This window comes from Pelobates fuscus, chromosome 2 (assembly GCF_036172605.1).
Source record: "Pelobates fuscus isolate aPelFus1 chromosome 2, aPelFus1.pri, whole genome shotgun sequence".
NCBI classification, from domain to species: Eukaryota; Metazoa; Chordata; class Amphibia; order Anura; family Pelobatidae; genus Pelobates; species Pelobates fuscus.
Window position 1 is genome coordinate 178604666 of NC_086318.1, and position 21308 is coordinate 178625973.

Genomic DNA, 21308 nt, shown 5'->3' on the forward strand with positions numbered 1-21308 from the left:
AGCCAGGGTACATTTGCATTGGGGTGCGGGGTACGGGAATGTGGAAGTGGGACTAATGCCGCAACTACCTGCTGAGGTGGTCCTGGGGAATGACCTGGGCAAACTCACCTCCGCATTTGAACCACAACCTACTGAAGAAGCACACCCAGTAGTCACCAGGCAACAGGCCCGCACCCAACAAAATCACGCACTGCCGGAGGTCCAGGTAAGAGATTCCTCCCCTTCCCTAGACTGTATCCCTTGGGCCCCTCCTGACGAGTTTGTAGCCGAGGTAGTCACTGACCCCACTTTACAGGTATACCGAGACAAGGTCACCTCTATCCAACCGGGGGCGGAGGGGGAAAGATTTGTATGGGACCGACAGTTATTATACCGGGAATCAAGTAAACAAATAGACGGGTCAGACCCCATTACCACAAGACAGCTGGTGGTACCTCAGAGGTACCGAACCGAATTACTCCGGATAGCGCACGATATTCCGCTATCCGGACATTTGGGGGTCAGCCGTACCAGATATCGATTGACCCAGAGTTTCTTTTGGCCAGGGATTAGCCAGGAGGTACGCAGGTACTGTAATACCTGCGACACGTGCCAGAAGGTGGGAAAGAGGGGGGATAAGCATAAGGCGAAGCTGCACCCCCTACCCATAATTGAGGAACCCTTTCATAGGGTTGCCGTAGATATTGTAGGTCCCTTCCGGAAACCTAGCCCCTCGGGCAAACGGTACATCCTGACTGTAGTGGACTATGCCACGCGCTACCCCGAGGCGGTAGCTTTAACTAATATACATGCAGAGACGGTGGCTGAGGCGCTGATGCAGGTTTTCTCCCGGATGGGGCTACCCAGGGAGATCATCTCGGATCAGGGCACTCAGTTCACGGCAGAGGTTACCCAACAACTCTGGAAGTTCTGTAAAATTAAGCCTATAATTAGTGCTCCGTACCACCCCCAGACTAATGGGCTCTGCGAACGGTTCAATGGCACCTTAAAGCAAATGCTCCGAACCTTCGCAGAGACTCACCGAGACTGGGAAAAATTCCTGCCGCACTTACTGTTTGCTTACAGGGAAGTGCCGCAGGAATCTACGGGATTTTCCCCTTTTGAGCTGCTATTCGGGAGGAGAGTAAGGGGACCCCTAGACTTGATTAGAGAGCACTGGGAGGGAGACCGTAGCGTGGACGGTACCCCTATTGTACCATATGTGTTGGCCCTCCGAGATCGCCTGGAAGCACTCACCAAGACGGTAAAGGAAAACCTACAGGCAGCTCAGACGCGGCAGCGCACCTGGTACGATAGAGGCGCCAGGGACCGCAGCTTTCAGGTCGGGCAGAAAGTTTTAATTTTAAAACCTGTTCGACACGATAAGCTACAGGCCGCCTGGCAAGGTCCTTATAGAGTGGTAGAACAACGATGTGACACCACGTATATAATTGGCCACTGCGCAGGGAATGGGGGGCGACGCATGATCCATGTGAACATGCTGAAACCTTACCAGGAACGTTCAGAGGAGGTGACAGCGATCTGCGCCCCCACCTCTGAAGAGAGCGACAGCCTACCCCTCCCCGATCTGTTAGAAGACGGACAGCTGGCTGGGGATTTAGGAGCAGTTGTATTGGGGGATCGGTTGAGCCCACAGGAGCGTATCGAGGTACAGCAGCTACTGCAGGAAAAGCAGGAAACCTTTTCTAATGTACCTGGATACACCCCTCTGGCTACCCACCGAGTAGACACCCCAGGTCAACTCCCCATGCGCCAGACCCCGTACCGCATCCCTGAAGCGGTCCGGGAGAATATGCGCAAAGAAATTGAGGAGATGATACAGTTAGGAGTGATTGAGCCCTCAGATAGTCCCTGGGCATCTCCAGTGGTCCTCGTACCAAAGCGGGACGGCACGACCCGCTTTTGCGTGGACTACAGGAGACTGAATGAGAAGACCGTATCCGACGCATACCCGATGCCTAGGATCGATGAGTTACTAGACCGGATGGCCAGGGGGCAATACCTTACCACGATTGATCTGTGCAAAGGGTATTGGCAGATTCCCCTGGCCCCGGACGCCATCCCCAAGTCCGCCTTTGTCACCCCATTCGGCCTGTACCAATTTAAGGTCATGCCGTTTGGGATGAAAAACGCGCCAGCTACCTTCCAGCGGATGGTGGACCGTCTCCTAGATGGGTTCCAAGACTATACCTGCGCCTATCTCGATGATATTGCCATATTTAGCGATACCTGGCAGGAACACTTGGCCCATATAGGAGCGGTCCTAGACAGGATCAGGGAGGCTGGTTTGACCCTAAAGCCAGCTAAGTGTAGTATCGGGATGGCCGAGGTACAGTACCTGGGCCACCGAGTGGGCTGTGGTAAGCAGAAGCCGGAACCCGCCAAAGTAGAGGCGGTATCCCAGTGGCCTACCCCGACGACTAAAACCCAGGTGTTAGCCTTCTTAGGGACAGCAGGGTATTATCGGAAGTTTGTCCCCAATTATAGTGCCCTGGCCAAGCCCCTCACTGACCTGACCCGTAAAAACCTTCCCCGCCAAGTAACCTGGACCCCGGAGTGTGAGCAGGCATTCCAAAACTTGAAAGATGCACTTGTTAATGCCCCTGTCTTGGCCGCTCCCAATCCAACTAAACGTTTTCTTGTCCACACAGACGCTTCTATGTTTGGATTGGGGGCAGTATTAAGCCAAGTCGGGGCCGATGGCGGAGAACATCCCGTGGCTTACATCAGTCGCAAACTTTTACCCCGGGAAGTAAGCTACGCCGCCATCGAGAAGGAATGCCTGGCTGTGGTGTGGGCCTTGAAGAAATTGCAACCCTATTTGTATGGACAGGCTTTTTCGCTGCTCACGGATCACAACCCGTTAGTCTGGCTGAACCGGGTGGCGGGGGACAATGCCAGGCTGCTGCGCTGGAGTTTGGCGCTACAGCCTTTTGACTTTAACATTCAATACCGCCCGGGTAAGCAAAATGGAAACGCCGACGGGTTGTCGCGACAAACTGATCTGGAGAAATGATCCGTGAGCACCCCGGTCATCCCCAAGCCGATCCGTGGTGGATCAGACTGTGTATGCCGGCTTGTGGGCAAGGGGGAGCAGTGTAGCGGAATGCAGTAAGCCTGTCCTGCAAAATGCCTGTGTGACTGTGTCCGTATAATTTTTCCCTATGTTAAAATTGCTGTTCGTCTGTTTATTATGTGAATTATATGTTATTCGGTAGTTTCCATCCGTACTACATACTTATGGAAACTACCGAACGGAGGGGCCACCCCGGAGAGAAGTGTGCCAGCAATTAAGGCTCACATTCTTTCCCAAACCACAAGTTAACCGGCATTAACCTTGTGTCTGGGTGGCCGCCATTCGGCATGCGTACACGTGGCGGCGGCCATCTTACGCATGAAAATCCCAGCGGTGTTTGGTCGTCGAGTGCCTGGAACTCAAATCGGACACTCCGACAACCAAACACCGCTGAGACCTCCAGAGCTCCGTAACTGCCGAACGGAGAGACATAACGAATCCCCATTCGGTAGTAATAAAGTACCGAATGAGGGAATCACTATCTAGGCGAATGTAAATGTGGATGGCAATTGTAAATGTCTATTTTAACTACTGAACGGAGACCGACCGCAGGGCCCATTCTCATGGAACCCTTTTCGGATACCAACTCGTGTGCGGTCGGTCAAACTTCACTTGCCGGTAACTGCCGAACCCCTGGTCCGATCTGGGTGAATTTTGGATATTATATTCACCCAGATCAGGGCTACCCAGCGGTACCCTGATATTAAAGCTATATGATATTTTAGAGGTACATCCAAGTTTGGGGTAAACTACTGTACAACTTAAGGGGATTATGACCCACTCTGAGGGGAGGAGATGTGTGGGAGGTAACAAGAATGTTATTGGTTACTATCATAATTGTTGTAGTTCCCTCCCTTGCATGGGAGCAGGCTTTATAAGAAACCCTGGAATAAACGATTGCTAGTTCTACTCCTGAAACTGTGTGTCGTCCAGTTATTGGGAGTGCTGTGGGGATATTACTGTACCGTTTTACCTGCTGGAAACTCTGCTGTGGATTTACTAATGACTTGTTCCTGAGCCTCCCTTGGATCTAAAGTGGAGAATAGCTGCGAGAAATCAGCTCTCCGCTACAACCTGATAATGAGCAGGAAACACGTCAAGTGACCTCTGGCTGTTTGCTTTCTCGCGTTTATGAGCTTTGTTATAATTTATTACGAGCTGATAGAATATTCACCTTTTTGGTATTATTGGAGTGCACTGACTTTATTCTATTTTATTTTTGTGCAATTGGTTGTGGATTGAATGAGTCCACTCAGGGCACCTGCACACTGATCCTTCTTCAGGACAAAATAAAGGAAAATGTGGATATCATACCTTCTTACCAGTTAGTTCATCCTTCATGTTATTTTATCTTTAAGAAATACTCATTAAAGGAATACTCAAAAGTTAAAAATGATATTGGAGAGATCCCTCACTACAATAAATGCCAGGACCACCCCCCATGTATGAAAAAAAATTACCTCACCTTTTTCTCCAACAGCAAATTCCGTCTTGCCTCTATAGCAGACTACTCCGGGGAGATACACTTCAGACAAAGTTGGTGCATGCCAACAGTGGATTAATACTTGGTCCTGAAGAGCTTGGGACAACTAAAACTTAAATACCACTTGAAATATCATTGTTCCTTAAGGAGTAATCTGGAGAGTGCCAGTGAGATCACATATATATTTTAAAGCTTTATGCTTTAGGTATTTGACAACAGTCATCCCATCTCAAACAGTGTCATTAGGTGTGATCACAAATATATCACTCTTTGGCATATTTTTTACAGGTGTTTATGTTGAAGACATTTTAAATAAGTGGAAAACAGACTACGAAAGACTTGAACATAATCATACCTACATACAGTGGTAAGTACACGGATGTCGATCAGCAAAAAAATCAAATCAAAATTAAAATATGTTATATGTCAATTAGTCAAAAGAAATGCAGTACCAGTATATGGAAAAACACCTCTTTATTATATGTTTCTATGTTTCTAAAATTTAATTATTTTACCTTTTTTTTTTACCCATATACAACGCATCATGAAATCTAAAATAATATTATTTTATCTTTTTTACAGGCTATTCCCCCTGAGAGAACAAGGGTTAAATTTTTATGCTAAAGAACTGACCTCATATGAAATTGAGGTAATAAACAATTATTAGGAAATCAAATTGTCCTGATATGCAGCAACTTTGTTATTAAATCTGATAAAGATTTCACCTATACACCTTCTCACTAACATACTGCCTGCACACATTCCAGCTTAAAAGCAATTTGTTTCTTCCTGTTCTATGAATATTCTTTGGTCCTTGGAAAGGAAATTTAATTGTTTGAAAGAACAGTGCCATTTATGTCTGTGCCTCAGCTTTGAGGACCGCTGCTTCTTTTAATGGCTTGCTGTGAAGCTGTGCAGAGAAATATCTTTGATGTTCTTAATAGCTTTAGAAATTCCCAAGTGACACCTATTAATGCATCAAGAAGCACAAACATATTATTACACAAACAAATGCTATTGCAAGGCTCACATTTAATTTCACAAGTGTGCATATTTTAATAAGTGTTCTCATTTATTTTTTATAAACTAAATGAAAGTCACATAATGGCAATATATATTAGAAAAAACTCCATCAATCAGTAAGCACTGGTTTTCAGTTGATTACTCCCCTGGAAAACAATAAAGTAATCTCTACAGATTAATAAACATTAAACCCGTATATTATAATGTCTTGGTTCCAAACAGTCTTATATGAATAGGCCTGCAACATTTTACTTAGTGATGGTCAATTTTGTTTTGATTATCACTGCAGGTAGGGCTAGCATAAGAACATAAGTTGGTGGATTTTGAATTGCCATATAATTAATTGCGTTGTTTGGAACGAGATGAACATATTTTGTCTACACTAAAAACTTTCTTAACTGGAATATTATAAACACATTTAGACACAAGTTTTAGAGCTGTGAAGCTTTGTGATACCCTTATCATATGTATCACACATTGCTGTGATTTTTTTTTTAATGCCATGGGGCTCTGTGATACACATGTATATATTGAATATTCTGGGTTCCTAGTAATGAAGGAGGAAGCTACGGATAAATAGAAAGGTTTGTGTCCAATAGAGAGAATGTTTGATTGTATGATGTAGCTTATTGTACATTTTCTGTCTGTGTGTACATTTTCTATTATATTGATGTATGTTCATTAACGTTACAGTGTGTATGCAGCTATGGTCCATATTTTATCTCCTGGGGATGTAATGGCAGTATCACACCTGTGCTTGAAACCAGGCCTGCTATGTGTTATTGAATGTGTCAGAGTCAACACATTTACTTGTATTGTGAAAGGGGGGGGAGAGGGGCGGGGAGGGGAGAGGGATTCAGTACTGCGCTGGCATACACTTGCGATGGATAATTTATTCGTCTTGTTTTTTATGTTTGACTACTGTTATGGTTTCCAGCTGTAAAGGGCATCTGCAATATTCCATAGTATTTTTTATGATGAAATGACTGGTTTTAACTTCACTAGTAATAAACGTTTTTATTGGCACTAGGCAGAAGAATTAGATAATATTATTTTATTATATTATTATGTAAATAAAAAAATATTTTTTTACAAAACTGTGATGCCTGTGTAAAACTTTTTTTTTTTTTTTTTTTTTTTATATCAAATTTGAAAAGTGACAGAAGTGCTCAGCAGCTGCATTATTTGTCTTAGTCGTGCTAGTACCCAGGCACTTATCAGAATACCTTCATCAAATCAACCTACAATGATCATTAAAACCATGTGCAGTCATGTAGGTCCTCCAAAACAGGCATGGATTCACAAGACCTCTGAACATGTCCTGTGCTATCTGGCACCATACATTAGCAGCAGATCCTTTTTAAGTCCTGCAAGTTGCGAGATAGGGCATCCATGTATCAAATTTATTGTTCCAGCATTACCCACGTATGCTGAATTGCATTAAGAACATCAAGTCTGCCCAATTTTCTAAATACTTTCATTAGTCCCTGGCCTTATCTTATAGTTAGGATAGCCTTATGCCTATCTCACACATGCTTAAACTCCTTTACGGTGTTGACCTCTACCACTTCAGCTGGAATGCTATTCCATGCATCCACTACCCTCTCAGTAAAGTAATACTTCCTGATATTATTTTTAAACCTTTGCCCCTCTAATTTAAGACTATGTCCTCTTGTTGTGGTAGTTTTTCTTCTTTTAAATATGCTCTCCTCTTTTACTGTGTTAATTCCCTTTATGTATTTAAATGTTTCTATCATATCCCCCGTCTCATCTTTTCTCCAAGCTATTCATGTTAAGATCCTTAAACCTTTCCTTGTAAGTTTTATCCTGCAATCCATGAACCAGTTCAGTAGTCCTTATCTGAACTCTCTCTAAAGTATCAATATCCTTCTGGAGATACGGTCTCCAGTACTGCGTACAATACTCCAAGTGAGGTCTTACTAGTGTTCTGTACAATGGCATGAGCACTTCCCTCTTTCTACTGCTAATACCTCTCCCTATACAACCATACATTCTGCCAGCATTTCCCGCTGCTCTATTACATTGTCTGCATACATTTAAGACATCTGGAATAATTGCCCCTAAATCTCTTTCCTCAGTGTTGAGGTTAGGACTCTATCAAATATTCTGTACTCTGCCCCTGGGTTTTTACGTCCAAGATGCATTATCTTGCACTTATCCACATTAAATGTCAGCTGCCACAACTCTGACAATTTTTCAGGTTTACCTAAATCTTTTGCCATTTAGTTTATCCCTCCTGGAACATCAATCCTGTTAAATATCTTAGTATCATCAGCAAAAAGACATACCTTACCATGAAGACCTTCTGCAATATCACTAATAAAAATATTAAAGAGAATTGGTCCAAGTACAGATCCCTGAGGTACCCCACTGGTGACAAGACCATGCTTTGAATATACTTAATTGACTACAAACCCTCTGTTGCCCGTCACCAAGCCACTGCCTTACCCATTCAACAATATTGGAATCCAAACTTAAAGATTGCAGTTTATTGATGAGCCTTCTATGTGCAACAGTGTCAAAAGCCTTACTGAAATCTAGGTAAGCAATGTGTACTGCACCACTCTCATCTATTATTTTAATTACCCAATAAAAAAAATCAGTAAGATTAGTTTGGCATGATCTTCCTGAAGTAAAACCATGTTGTCTCTGATCTCGAAATCCATGTGTTTTTAGATGTTCAACAATCCTATCATTTAACAATGTTTCCATTACGTTCCCCACTACTGAAGTAAGGCTTACTGGCCTATAGTTGCCCGACTCCTCCCTACTACCTTTCTTGTGAATGGGCACAACATTTGCTAACTTCCAATCTTCTGGGACTACTCCTGTTAACAATGATTGGTTAAACAAATCTGTTGATGGTTTTGCTAGCACACCACTAAGCTCTTTTAATAACTTTGGGTGTATTCCATCAGGTCCCATTGACTTATTTGTCTTTACTTTTGACAGTTGAAGTAGAACCCCTTCCTCTGTAAACTCACATGTAACAAATTACTCATTTGTCCTTTTTCCTAACTGACCATTCCTGCACAGTTTTTGCAGTGTGGCACGGTGCATTATTCTGCTGAAAGAAGCCACTTGCCATCAGGGAACACTATTAACATAGAGGGGTGTACATAATCTGCAACAATCTCTATATAGGTGATAAGTGTCAAAGTAACATCCACGAGAATGCCGGACACAGGGCATGTGCAAGTATTCTCAGACACTAAGCAAATATCTACTTTGCTGTCCCCTTAAACGATAAAAGGGACAGATCAAGCACCATCATAATTAACTTATGACCTTTGCATAGGGTGCCAGGAAGTGCCAATGTGACTTCACATTAAGCTGCATTGGGAAGTCTGTAATTGGACAGCCAAAGAAAGGTCTGGGCTGGATTACCATGGGTTGGGGTTGTAAAAGCTGCAACTGTTTTTAGATATAACCCCAGTGAAAAATTCATGCTTAAATAGACACATTTCATTGGGGGTATGTCTACTAGACAATATATTTTATTGTTTTTTCATTTTTATTTTTTTTATTTGGGCAGTAGAGTGTCTCTAAATACACAGTCCAAGTAAAGAATTCAGGACAACTACATATGCAATGCACAAAGTGACACATTGCAAACAAAAGGTTCAACACACACAAACATGCACAGTGCAAATAAAGAGTTCAATAAACATACACACGGGCAGGAAGTACAACGTTAAAGGCGCGCGCACACACACATACACACATCAAGCAAAGAGATCAGAGACACACATCCACAGTGCAAGAAAGGTGGCAATACACACAAACCTATACAGCAGACAAGAGTCAAACAGAACAGGTAAGTAGTCAAAACATAACTAAAAAACCCTGGAGGGAAGGGACAGACACTTTTACACTGCAGGGAGGTTGTTAGAAAATACCCCTATAAATATAAACAGCTACTTTAGAACTACAGTAGCTCTTCTGTGACCAGGCCAGACGGGATAGCCTTTGCTCGCTATATGCATTAATGAACCTTGCGCTACTATGGCACTTAAACCGATTCACTTGTTGTCCTTCCTTGCACCACTTTTGGTAGGTACTAACTACTGCATACCAGGAACACCCCACAGTACTTGTCATTTTGGAGATTCTCTAACCCATTTGTTTAGCCATTACTATTTGGCCCTTGTCTAAGTCACTCAGTTCTTTTTTGCTTCTCCATTTTGTCCTGCTTCCAACACATGAAATTCAAGAACTGACTGTTCCCTTGCTGCCCAATATATTGCAGCTCTTGACAGGTGCTATTGTAACGATATAATCAATGTTATTCACTTCACTGTCAGTGGTTTTAATGTTGGGACTGAACATGTGTGTTTATAAATAGGATTACATTTTAAAAACAAGTGTCTGTACATGCAAGATAAATCGTCTTTGATATGAATAATAAATGTCATATATTTTATATGCTTTCGGATGAAGACATATAGCACAACTTTGGGTTCTTTTTTTAAAGGGTTGCTTCAAGCACCATGACCATTTCAGTGACATGAAGTGGTCATGGTGCCTGGAGTCTGAATGTGCAGCATTTTACTTTTAAAAACTGCATTTATCAAGTTTAAACCTTTGCTGCCGAATGTACAACTCCACCTACAGCAGCATCATATGGGCTTCATTGCTATGCATAAAATTGCATTCATTGGCTGATGCTCTCAGCCAATGGATGACCAGTGAGAGCGACAGCTCTGCTGAAGTACAATGCTGTCACTGGCCACCTGGGGCCTAGGTAAGAGGGCAAATCATTGCAAAATGGTTTGCTCCAATACTGGTAAGAACAGCCAGGGTACTCCTGGCATCATGCCCACCACTGCGAACTGGTTATCATACTTGAAGCAACCTTTTAATAATTGCCAGCTGAGTATAAGAGGCAGTGTTACAGTGCAAAGACCTACATTTCCTTTGTTTATCTGAAGTTTTTTAGGAACTCACACCAAACACAAATGCCTGCACTAGAATATTGTATATATAATACAATGCAGTAATTTAAATATGATTGTTTTAATCAAATGTGTGTGTTTACAGTATGTAGGATTTGTTTGTAATATTCTATGTGTCTTGCAATCAATCTCTCTGTAGTGGTGTCCATTGTTTAAATCTACATTTCTATATGTCCGTCCGTCCGTCTGTCTATCTATCTGTATGTCTGCTTGGCTATCTAATATCTATCTATCTATCTTTCTATCTATTGATCTGTCTGTTTGTCTGTTCGTCCATCTGTCTGTTTGTCTGATTGTCTATCTATTTGTCTGTTTGTTTGTCTGCCTGTCTACCTGTATGTCTGCTTTGCTTTCTAATATCTATCTGTCTATCAACTATATCTCTGTCTGTCTATATATATATATATATATATATATATATATATATATATATATATATATATAGTTCTGTAAGTTGTATTACTTTCCATTCCCAGCTATTTTTTTTCAGCATATCTACTCTCCTGTTTTGCTTCTAAGGAATTCAAAAAGACCAAGGAAGCCGTAAAAAGATTCATTTTGGCTTACAAGATAATGTTGGATTTCTTTGGTTTAAAATTGATGGACAAGAATGGAAATGTCTCACGAGCAGCAAACTGGCAAGAGCGATTTCAGCATTTGAATGAGTATGTTATTTTTTTAATTATTGACAGATTACGTTACATGAACTTACCCTAAAGACAAATTCTGTCATTTTGTTCCATCTTCTTGGAATGCCTCATATGAATAGATATTATGAATAGTTTCCCACATTTATGGTTTAATTGTTCACAGTTCTGGATCATATAATCATGTTTTAGATTTGAATATTTTCTATATTGTTGGGTTCAATAGTGTAAAAAGGTTAGAAGTGAACGCCTGCCTTACTATAATTTGAGGGCACCTTGCATATTGTAATGGGTTGAAAAGAAAAGAACTACTGATGCAGCAACTATGTCAATTTCAAAATATTTTTCTAAGGATATAAGCCAGATGGTTTCAAAGTATGGTGCTCATTACTCAACCACTAGGTAGTTGTATCATGGAGTAAAGGTGTTTATTATAATTGCTGTTAGTGCATTTCAATGTCTTAAGTGGGACTTTCAAGAACTGTACCATTATGGATTAGCAGCCAAATGGGACCCAATCTAAAGAGTTACATGCATTGATGTAACAGAATTTCAGAGGACCTTTACTGCATATCTATGAGATTCACTAGAAGAATATGTCAGTGAAGTCTGTGAAATAACTTAGCATCCATTATGTGTCTTTAATTTTAATATTTGCAACTATTATCTGATTTAGTTAAAGATAGTGACACGTGTAAGAAACATTATGTTCTATGTCACACAATGCCCTTTTACAGTTTCTCACAGTACAGTTTTTAGCTCCCCCTTATTACTGTAATACTAAAATTACTGCCATCTTTTGTCATCCATACAATTGTACATCTCAATGTGCTTTTTGCTCAAAGAAAAACATAGCATCAAAAGAAAGTAAAAGTATTAATAAAACGATGCAGAAAATCTTCTGGCTATTCGAACGTGCTTACATTTTAATCCTTTGATTACCTGGTAAAATATGATTTCCAGGTGTAGTTTAAAAAAAAAAAAAATATATATATATATATATATATATATATATTTTTTTTTAAATACAGTAAAACCAGTACAGGGTAGGTGGAGGAGACTGTGATGGGATCTTATTATAAATCCCTAACCATGAGATGGGCTCCCATCTGCTGGTGGATTAGAATGGATGTTGCCATAAGCATTGAAAGAGCAACTCATAACCCTCCCTTCCCAGCCGTGTCCTTTTTTTCCCTCCCCTCCCTTCCCCCTCTTTTATTTTCCTTGATTTTCGCATTAATCTTCTCTACTCTTACACTAGTAACGATAGGTTGAAGAGGACCCTGCTTAAGCGAACTTACAGTCTATAGGAGGTGGCGTGTAAAACACAATAGGAATGGAAATAGCAATCAAATGGGTGTCATCAGCGTACAAGTGGTAGTAGAATCCAAATGAGGTAATAAGTTTGCCAGGAGAGGCAGTATAAAGAGAAAATAGAAGGGGACCAAGGACGGAGCATGTTTGAGGTCAGCAGGGACCATGCCAGAAGAGAGAGAGCAGTTGACGATGTGTGTTAAAGAAGGCACAAGACAAGGGGAGAGGGATCTGATAAGGTGAGATGAGACAGGATCAAGCAGGCAAGTGGTGGGCCACCTCTTGTTCAGTAGCTGGGGAGAAAGTCTGTAGGGTAGAAAAAGCATGATCTATGTGTGGTTGAGAAAGAGAAAGGCAGGGTGGGGAGAATTCTTTCCTTAGCTGTTCAATCTTGTCGGTAAAGTAGCATGCAAAGTTATTGACTATAAGGCTAGTTTGAGGAGTGGCCACAGCAGGGCGAAGACGAGAGTTAAAGGTGTCAAAGAGTGCCTGGGATTGTGGGAGCATTAACTAATGAGAGAAGAAAAGTATGACTGTTTGGCGAGGGCAAGGGCTGCTCTGAATGAACCTGATATGAATCTATACTGGAGAAAGTCTGACTGGGTGCGAGACTTCCTCCAGAAGTGTTCAGCACAACGGGAGCATTTTTGCAAGTAGCGTGTTGATTTAGCATGCCATGGTTGGGGGTGTGTCCTCCTTGAGGTGCATGTTTGGAGCGAGGCTGCAGTGTTCAAGACAGATGGGAGGGTAGTGTTATATGTGGAGATGGCCAGTGATAGACAGGAGAGGAAAGGGATCGATAGGAGTTGTGAATCAATATCAAATCAGCTGACAGCTGCTGGAGGTCAATAGAATTAAGGTTCCTCCTGAGGGGGGCTTAGGCTGAGGTTGTTGGATGAGGGGGTATTCGAGACCAAATTATAAGAGGTGGTGGTCAGAGAGGGGAAATGGAGGTTGAGGGTATTGCCAGCTACATGGGTGGGAGAATTAGCCCACTGCAATAGCCCAAGGAAGGAAGTAATTGAAAGTAGTTTAGAGGCTGCTGAGGTCAGGGGTGAGTTAATGGGAATACTGAAGTCCCCCGAGAATTAGGTATGGTGTGTTAGAGGAAGTAGGGTAGCCAGGCAGCAAGATGGTCAAGGAAGTGAAGAGGGGAACCAGGAGGGCGATAAATAACGGCAATGTTAGCGGAGAAGGGTTTGAAAAGGTGAATCAAATGGATTTCAAATGATGCGAAAGAGAAGGAAGGGGGGTGGGTAGTGGTTTGAAGGAACAGTGAGGCGAGAGTAGAAACCCTGCACTACCACCTTTACATTCAGAGTGTCTTGGGTAAGTTGAAGGCCACCAAAAGATAAAAATGCAGGGGTAGCAGTGTCAGAGGGTGAGAGCAATCTTTCTGTTAAGGCTAGTAAGTCTAGGGCTTGTAAGGTATACGTAGAGTGCATGGGATGAATAGATAGGGGAGGGAAGTAAGTGGGGGAAATGAAGATGGTGTCACCAGGGACAGGTGAGCAGAAGGCTATGGATATTTTGGTGATAAAAGAAGTTAGAGTGAAAGTGCAAAATAGAAGGGAGAACATTATTTAGAGAAAATGTGTTTTGTTGTATAGATATGAAGATTATACATATATACACATACACATATACCTATGAGTGTTTAAACCATGGTTAAGGATTCAGTTTGTTAACAGAGCAATTTCAGGTGAGGAGAGGTTTAGCGTTTTTAGAGGTTTAGTGTTTTGAAAACCAGCTGATCTGCACTATTTATAAGTATGGTTATGATCATAGGGTTGGGTGGTGCGGGGAGGGGAGGGCGGGCCACCTTCCAGAGATGATACCTCTGCTTAGGCTTTTCTGCAGTGCTTGGTTACTTTTCAGATCTGGGAGTTGCTAATCAATGCTGTTATCTGGGGCCCAGTCTGAAATATAAAGTCAAGGGTTAGAAAAAAAAAAAAAACAAATGCGCTTACATGCTAGAGGGAGTGGGGTAAAGTGACACAAAGGGGTAAGAAAAGTAATAATCTTATTGTCTGAGAAAATGAGCTTAACCCCTTAAGGACCAAACTTCTGAAATAAAAGGGAATCATGACATGTCACACATGTCATGTGTCCTTAAGGGGTTAAATAGACACTCCGGTCACCAAAACAACTTCATCTTCTCAAATGGTTTAATCCCAAAGTGTGCCTCCAGCACTGCTCTGCACGTTCCCCAGACGACATCTGACTTCTAAATCTCAGATTCAGGAAGCATGGAGTGCCTCTGGGCAATGGTGCCACTGACTGACTTAGAGCGGTCAGTTGATGCTCTAAGCCAATCAGTAGCTCCCCATTGATAAAAAAAAAAGTTATGTTTTTTTTTTTCCTTTTTATCAATGGGGAGCTGTTGATTGGTTAGAAGAAGCTGAATGGAGTGTAGGAAGGACAAAATATCAATATATCCTATGTCACGGCTTGACAAATTTGCTTGGAATCTAGGAGCCAGCTAAAATTGTTAAGTCAGTTGTTGTTTTTTAAACTAACAAAGCTTTATTTTCAATGATAAAAATACAATTCTTAAAGGGACACTATCGTCACCAGACCCACCACAGCTTAGTGGTTCTGTAGTGGTTCTGGTGTCTATTTTAATGTATACTCTGCCTTTTCAGAAAATAAGGCAGTGTTTACATTTCTGCCTTGTAAAACATGGCCACTACAGGTGCTTCTTAGTCCAGGTGCTTCTTAGTCCAGTGCTGCACCTACATTTAGCACTGAATGCTCCCCATAGCTATTGGATTGGCTGAGATTATCAAGACTGTTTATCTCTACCATGGTGGCAGAACCAGCCATGGTGAGACTGGCACAAAAAATACCTTCCACATGCAATCAGAGAGGGGCAGGTCATCTAAACAGACACACTCACTGACAAATTCATACGCTCACTGACAGACACACACATTTTCTCATACACTCACTAATAGTATGACTGCTGTAATCTTCCTGCTCTTCCTGTTCTGCTCCCTGCTCCTATTTAGTGATCCCGGGGCCAGAATACGGTCATATCCTGGCTCCCATCATCACAGCAGGACACCTCACCACCTGCTCCATTGCCTAAAACCACCCAGCTCCATTCTCCCTCAGCCGCTCACTGAACGGGCTGACAAACTCCCAGACACCAGGGCAAAATTTCTAATCACCATGGCAACCTGACACCTGGGATTTGTCGAGTCCTGTCCTATGTTATTTACCGAACATTTTTTTAAAACTCTTAGTTACCAGACTTCTAGAGGATGTGTTAATAAGAAAACAACATTCTCTGTGTCGTAGAGTTAACCAGATCCTCACTTATTGCATCTAGTACAGCTGATTATCACTGGATAGATAGAATGTCATGACCAGGGCCGCCAGCAGAAATTTGGGGGCCCCTGACAAAGGACAAGGTCTGGGCCCCCCCAATCCCTCCCTCCCGGGCCCGCCCACGCCCTACCTAGTCCGCTCACAATGATGCAGGACTGAATGTGGTCTGTATAGTGGAAGTGAATTAGAATGTGTGTAATGGATGTAGTGTTTGTGTGTATTAGATACTGTTTGTGCAGTGAATGCAGAGTGTGTGTTTGTGTAGCGGATGCAGTGTGTATAGTGAACGCAGAGTGTATTTGAGTAGTGGATGTAGTGTGTGTACAGTGATGTAGTGTGTGTTTGTGTAGTGGATGTAGTGTTTGTATGTACTAGATGAAATGTGTTTAGTGGATGCAGTGTCTGTAGTGGATGTAGTTTTGTGTATTAGACGCAGTGTCTGTGTATAGTGAATGGAGAGTGTTTCAATTTGTGGTGGATGTAGTGTGTGTACTGTGAATACAGGATGTTTGTGTAGTGGATGCTGTAAATGTGTGTACATTTGCAGTGAATGCAGAGTGTGTGTTAATGCGTAGTGAATGCAGAGTGTGTGTTAATGTGTAGTGAATGCAGAGAGTGTGTGAGTGTGTAGCGGATGCAGAGTGTTAATGTGTAGTGAATGCAGAGAGTGTGTTAATGTGTAGTGAATGCAGAGAGTGTGTTAATGTGTAGTGAATGCAGAGAGTGTGTTAATGTGTAGTGAATGCAGAGTGTGTGTTAATGTGTAGTGAATGCAGAGTGTGTGTTAGTGTGTAGCGGATGCAGAGTGTGTGTTAGTGTGTAGCGGATGCAGAGTGTGTGTTAGTGTGTAGCGGATGCAGAGTGTGTGTTAGTGTGTAGCGGATGCAGAGTGTGTGTTAGTGTAGTGAATGCAGAGTGTGTTAATGTGTAGCGAATGCAGAGTGTGTGTCAGTATAGTGGATGCAGTGAATGTATTAGTGTGTAGTCTATGCAGAGTGTATGTATATATGTATTAGTGTATTAGTTTATGCAGTGTGTGTGTGTGTGTTGTGTTAGTGTATGCAGTGTGTGTGTGTGTGTGTTGTGTTAGTGTATGCAGTGTGTGTGTTGTGTTAGTGTATGCAGTGTGTGTGTTGTGTTAGTGTATGCAGTGTGTGTGTTGTATTAGTGTATGCAGAGTGTGTGTTAAGGTGTAGTGGATGCAGAGTGTGTGTTAAGGTGTAGTGGATGCAGAGTGTGTGTTAGTGTAGTGAATGCAGAGTGTTAGTGTGTAGTGAATGCAGAGTGTGTGTTAGTGTGTAGTGAATGCAGAGTGTGTGTTAGTGTGTGGCGGATGTAGAGTGTGTGTTAGTGTGTGGCGGATGTAGAGTGTGTGTTAGTGTAGCGGATGCAGAGTGTGTGTTAGTGTAGCGGATGCAGAGTGTGTGTTAGTGTAGCGGATGCAGAGTGTGTTAGTGTAGCGGATGCAGAGTGTGTTAGTGTAGCGGATGCAGAGTGTGTGTTAGTGTAGCGGATGCAGAGTGTGTATTAGTGTAGCGGATGCAGAGTGTGTGTTAGTGTAGTGAATGCAGAGAGTGTTAATGTGTAGCGAATGCAGAGTGTGTGTCAGTATAGTGGATGCAGTGAGTGTGTTAGTGTGTAGTGTATGCAGAGTGTATGTTGTATTAGTGTATGCAGTGTGTATGTTGTATTAGTGTATGCAGTGTGTGTGTTGTGTTCGTGTATGCAGTGTGTGTGTTGTGTTCGTGTATGCAGTGTGTGTGTTGTGTTAGTGTATGCAGTGTGTGTGTTGTGTTAGTGTATGCAGTGTGTGTTAGTGTATGCAGTGTGTGTTAGTGTATGCAGTGTGTGTTAGTGTATGCAGTGTGTGTGTGTGTTAGTGTATGCAGTGTGTGTGTTGTGTTAGTGTATGCAGTGTGTGTGTTGTGTTAGTGTATGCAGTGTGTGTGTTGTGTTAGTGTATGCAGTGTGTGTGTTGTGTTAGTGTATGCAGTGTGTGTGTTGTGTTAGTGTATGCAGTGTGTGTGTTGTGTTAGTGTATGCAGTGTGTGTTGTGTTAGTGTATGCAGTGTGTGTGTTGTGTTAGTGTATGCAGTGTGTGTGTTGTTAGTGTATGCAGTGTGTGTGTTGTGTTAGTGTATGCAGTGTGTGTGTGTAAATGTGCAATGTGTAAACTAAATGTAAATGTTTCTCCCCCCTCCCTGCTTACCTGTGTCCAGGGAGGGGGGAGATTCCATCGCTGGTGGTCCGGTGGGGGGGGCCGGCTCCCTGTTACCGCAGTCCGCAGAGGGGGCCCAGCACACAACTTCTCCTCCTATTCTCCTCTCTGCTAAGAACTCTCGCGACACCCGGTTGCCATGGCAACGCTCCGCGGGTCTCGCGAGAGTTCTTAGCAGCTAAGAGAAGAGGAGGAGAAGCTGTGTGCTGGGCCCCCTCTGCGGACTGCGGTAACAGTGAGCCGGGGGCCCGCGACTGCACACATAGATAGCGATATTCGCTACCTATGTGTGCAGGGAAAGAAAGTGGGGCCCAGGACTGCCAGAGCAGTCCGGGCCCCCCAGGGCCGCCGGGCCCGTGACAACCGTCATGGTTGTCGCCCCCTGATGGCGGCCCTGGTCATGACACAAGATGAGAATGAGAATTTATTTTCACAAGACTTTCAGTGTAATTTGCTGATTTATGTATAGCAAAGTGTAGCCTGGAGTCATGTTGCATTAAAGAAACTCTATAACAGTAAAAATAAATATATTTATTTTCAATGTTAAAGTATGACTTACTGTGTTCAGATTACTGGCTTCACTTTTATCTAAAAAAGAAACGTTTAAAAAAGCTGTAATTCAATGTTGGTGCAGTCTATACTATGCAACAGCTCCACCTATCAGTTATGATTACTTCTAAATAACAACTGGGGACATAGGACTCTCTGCCACTCCAATGTTTTTTTATAGTGAAGTACTGAATCAAATGCATCTCTCTGAGAGGTATTGAACATATTCGGTGTCATCATGCTGCGCATGATAATGCCCAAAGTGAAGACCTTCAATAATCAATTGTGTTCAAGGTGTGTTTTCAAGCCGTGTTTTAAGCAAAATGTAAGCATTGCTGTTTGTCATAAATAGCAATGATTTACATTGTCAGACAAAGACGCAGATCTAAGAGTCCGCTTTGACCATCATGAGTAATTTAAAAAGATGTTATTCCTTACTACAGTGGTAGAAAACTGTTTTAGAAAACTAGCATTTGTCGAACTCATGTCATTTACAGTACACTTAACTTTTATTTTTATAGGTCTCAGCACAATTACTTGAGAATTACCCGCATATTAAAAAGTCTTGGGGAGCTTGGCTACGAGAACTTTAAGTTTCCTCTTGTGAAACTCTTCCTTCATGAGTCAATTGTTGAAAACACAATCCCAAACATGAAACAAAGCGCTCTGGAATACTTTGTACATACAATAAAGGAGAGAAGGCAGAGGAGGAGACTTTTGCGTTTTGCTTATCGCCATTACAAACCTCCTGAACACTTTATTTGGGGTCCTCCGAGAAGACAGAAATTTAACGAATACAAAGTAATTAAAAAATCAACACCTCCAACGAGATCTCAGAAAAAGCCTCTCCAAAAATCAAAAGATACAGAGAGTTTGTGTGAACCTGAAATTTCAGTACTGACTGACTCAAAAACTGAAGTACTAGCTAAACAATCAACTGAAAATAACTTTGTCGAAGAAGCAGTAAAAATCAGTGAAGAAGCAACGGAAAGTGAAAATGGTTCAAAGGAACATTATGACAATGAAGAAACAACTGTCACATCTCATGAGAATGAATTGGAGAGACAGGATGCTGTTACTAACAACACTATGACATGTGATATACATGATGTTGTTATAGTGGACTCAACAGATGTGGAAAGCAAGGACTGCTTATGTAGCCTTTCACCTGCTAATCCTAACACAGTTGAGCTGACAGTACCTGCAGGAGAAAATCTAGAACCTACACTTGAGAGAAAAGATGAGGCAAAGTAGAAAGACTAGATGCTAGATTATTTTTTTTTTTTTTAATAAATTGCAAGGTGATATCCATACTATATATCCAAAAGGAATTTTTATATATTGTTTCAAGTTGTCATTTTAATGGTAACGTGTACAGACATTCTGAATCAGTAATGTCTATATTTTGCACAACCAAAATACGGTTTATATGAGTCAGTCTGGTGCTTCTAATATTGCATATTAATGTAATTCACAACGTTCTATACAGGATGTATGGGTAGAACCATTACGGGTTGCAAGGCTTCAGATGATACATCTGTGTCTTACAGGGTTATTTACTAAAGTGAGAATTCAAAATGACTTCTCAATGAATTTCAAATTTAAGGCTACAGTAGCTGACCTGAAAGTCTTGCTGTTTTAGGGAATATTTCCAATTTGGCTATTTTGACCTTAAATTTGAAATTCCCTTTAAATCTACTTTGATTATGACTTTAGTGAGTAACTCTGTGAATGTTATATATTTTTAAAGTCTAGATTGAAGGTTTTCTAATTGTATTATGTCCATGTAATATATATTCACATTCAGTAGATATAACCTGTGTCCTGTAGGTTAAGATGAATTCAAATTTCTAGATAATAAATATTATATTTTTATTATTAATATTACTACTGTTACTATGTCACTTGCATTACCTTGAGTATGCACATACGTTGAACTGTTGGTCTATTAAAATAAAAATTATTGATTCACCCATGTTGGAGTCTGTGTAGTGTTGTGTGTCCTTGCATTCTAGGTATCAGATTGGACATCAGAATGCTGTGACACGTTCACATTTGCCATAGATGCAGTTTTAGTTTTTTAAATGATACTGTCTCTTCCCAGGATTTTTAATATTACGTTTACTTTAAGATACACTCCAGGCACCAAAACAAGTAAATCTAATGAAGTTGTTATGGTACCATGAGGCCCCTGAAGGTATTCTTACCTCAAGGGATTAAACCATTCTTGAACGGCGCTGTTCACTCTCTCCAAAACGACATATGGCTTCTGAATGTTTACAACATTTTTCAAAAGTTATGTTTCTTTCCAAGCCAGTTTAGTAAATAGGGATTTAGTGATTGGCTGAGAGTGTCAGCTGACTACTTTCTTCCAATAAGTGGCTCCACTGCAATCTGCGCTTCCCAAATCTTAAAATTCAGAGGCAGGATGCCGCCTGGGGGCACATCTTCGCTGGAGGTAACTATGGGGTTGAACCGTTCAAGAAAAGTTTAACCTCTTGGGGTAAGAATGTCTCACCAGGGGGCCTCACCATTTAGATGAAGTTGCTATGGTGCTTTGGGTGTCCCTTTAACTCGTATATTTAGCAAACATGTATTTGTGAGGTGTGAAAAATAAAATTTAAATGTATAAATTACACCTCTTTATCCTGCAACTGGATGCCTCCCACTGGGCCCCTTGTCATTGTTA

The 21308-nt window shown here is 41.8% G+C and overlaps 1 protein-coding gene across 2 annotated transcripts in view; it reads left to right on the plus strand.

The window, feature by feature from the left end:
- The window catches only part of OGFRL1 (opioid growth factor receptor like 1), a 71774-nt gene extending 51871 nt beyond the window's left edge, over window positions 1-19903 (plus strand). For both annotated transcript variants that reach the window (XM_063441132.1, XM_063441133.1), the window contains exons 4-7: window positions 4848-4926; window positions 5142-5208; window positions 11078-11223; window positions 19141-19903. In XM_063441132.1, coding sequence (XP_063297202.1) covers window positions 4848-4926; window positions 5142-5208; window positions 11078-11223; window positions 19141-19873 — 1025 coding nt within the window. In that variant the 3' untranslated portion in view covers window positions 19874-19903. The remainder of the gene's footprint in view (window positions 1-4847; window positions 4927-5141; window positions 5209-11077; window positions 11224-19140) is intronic.
- Window positions 19904-21308: the final 1405 nt, after the last annotated feature.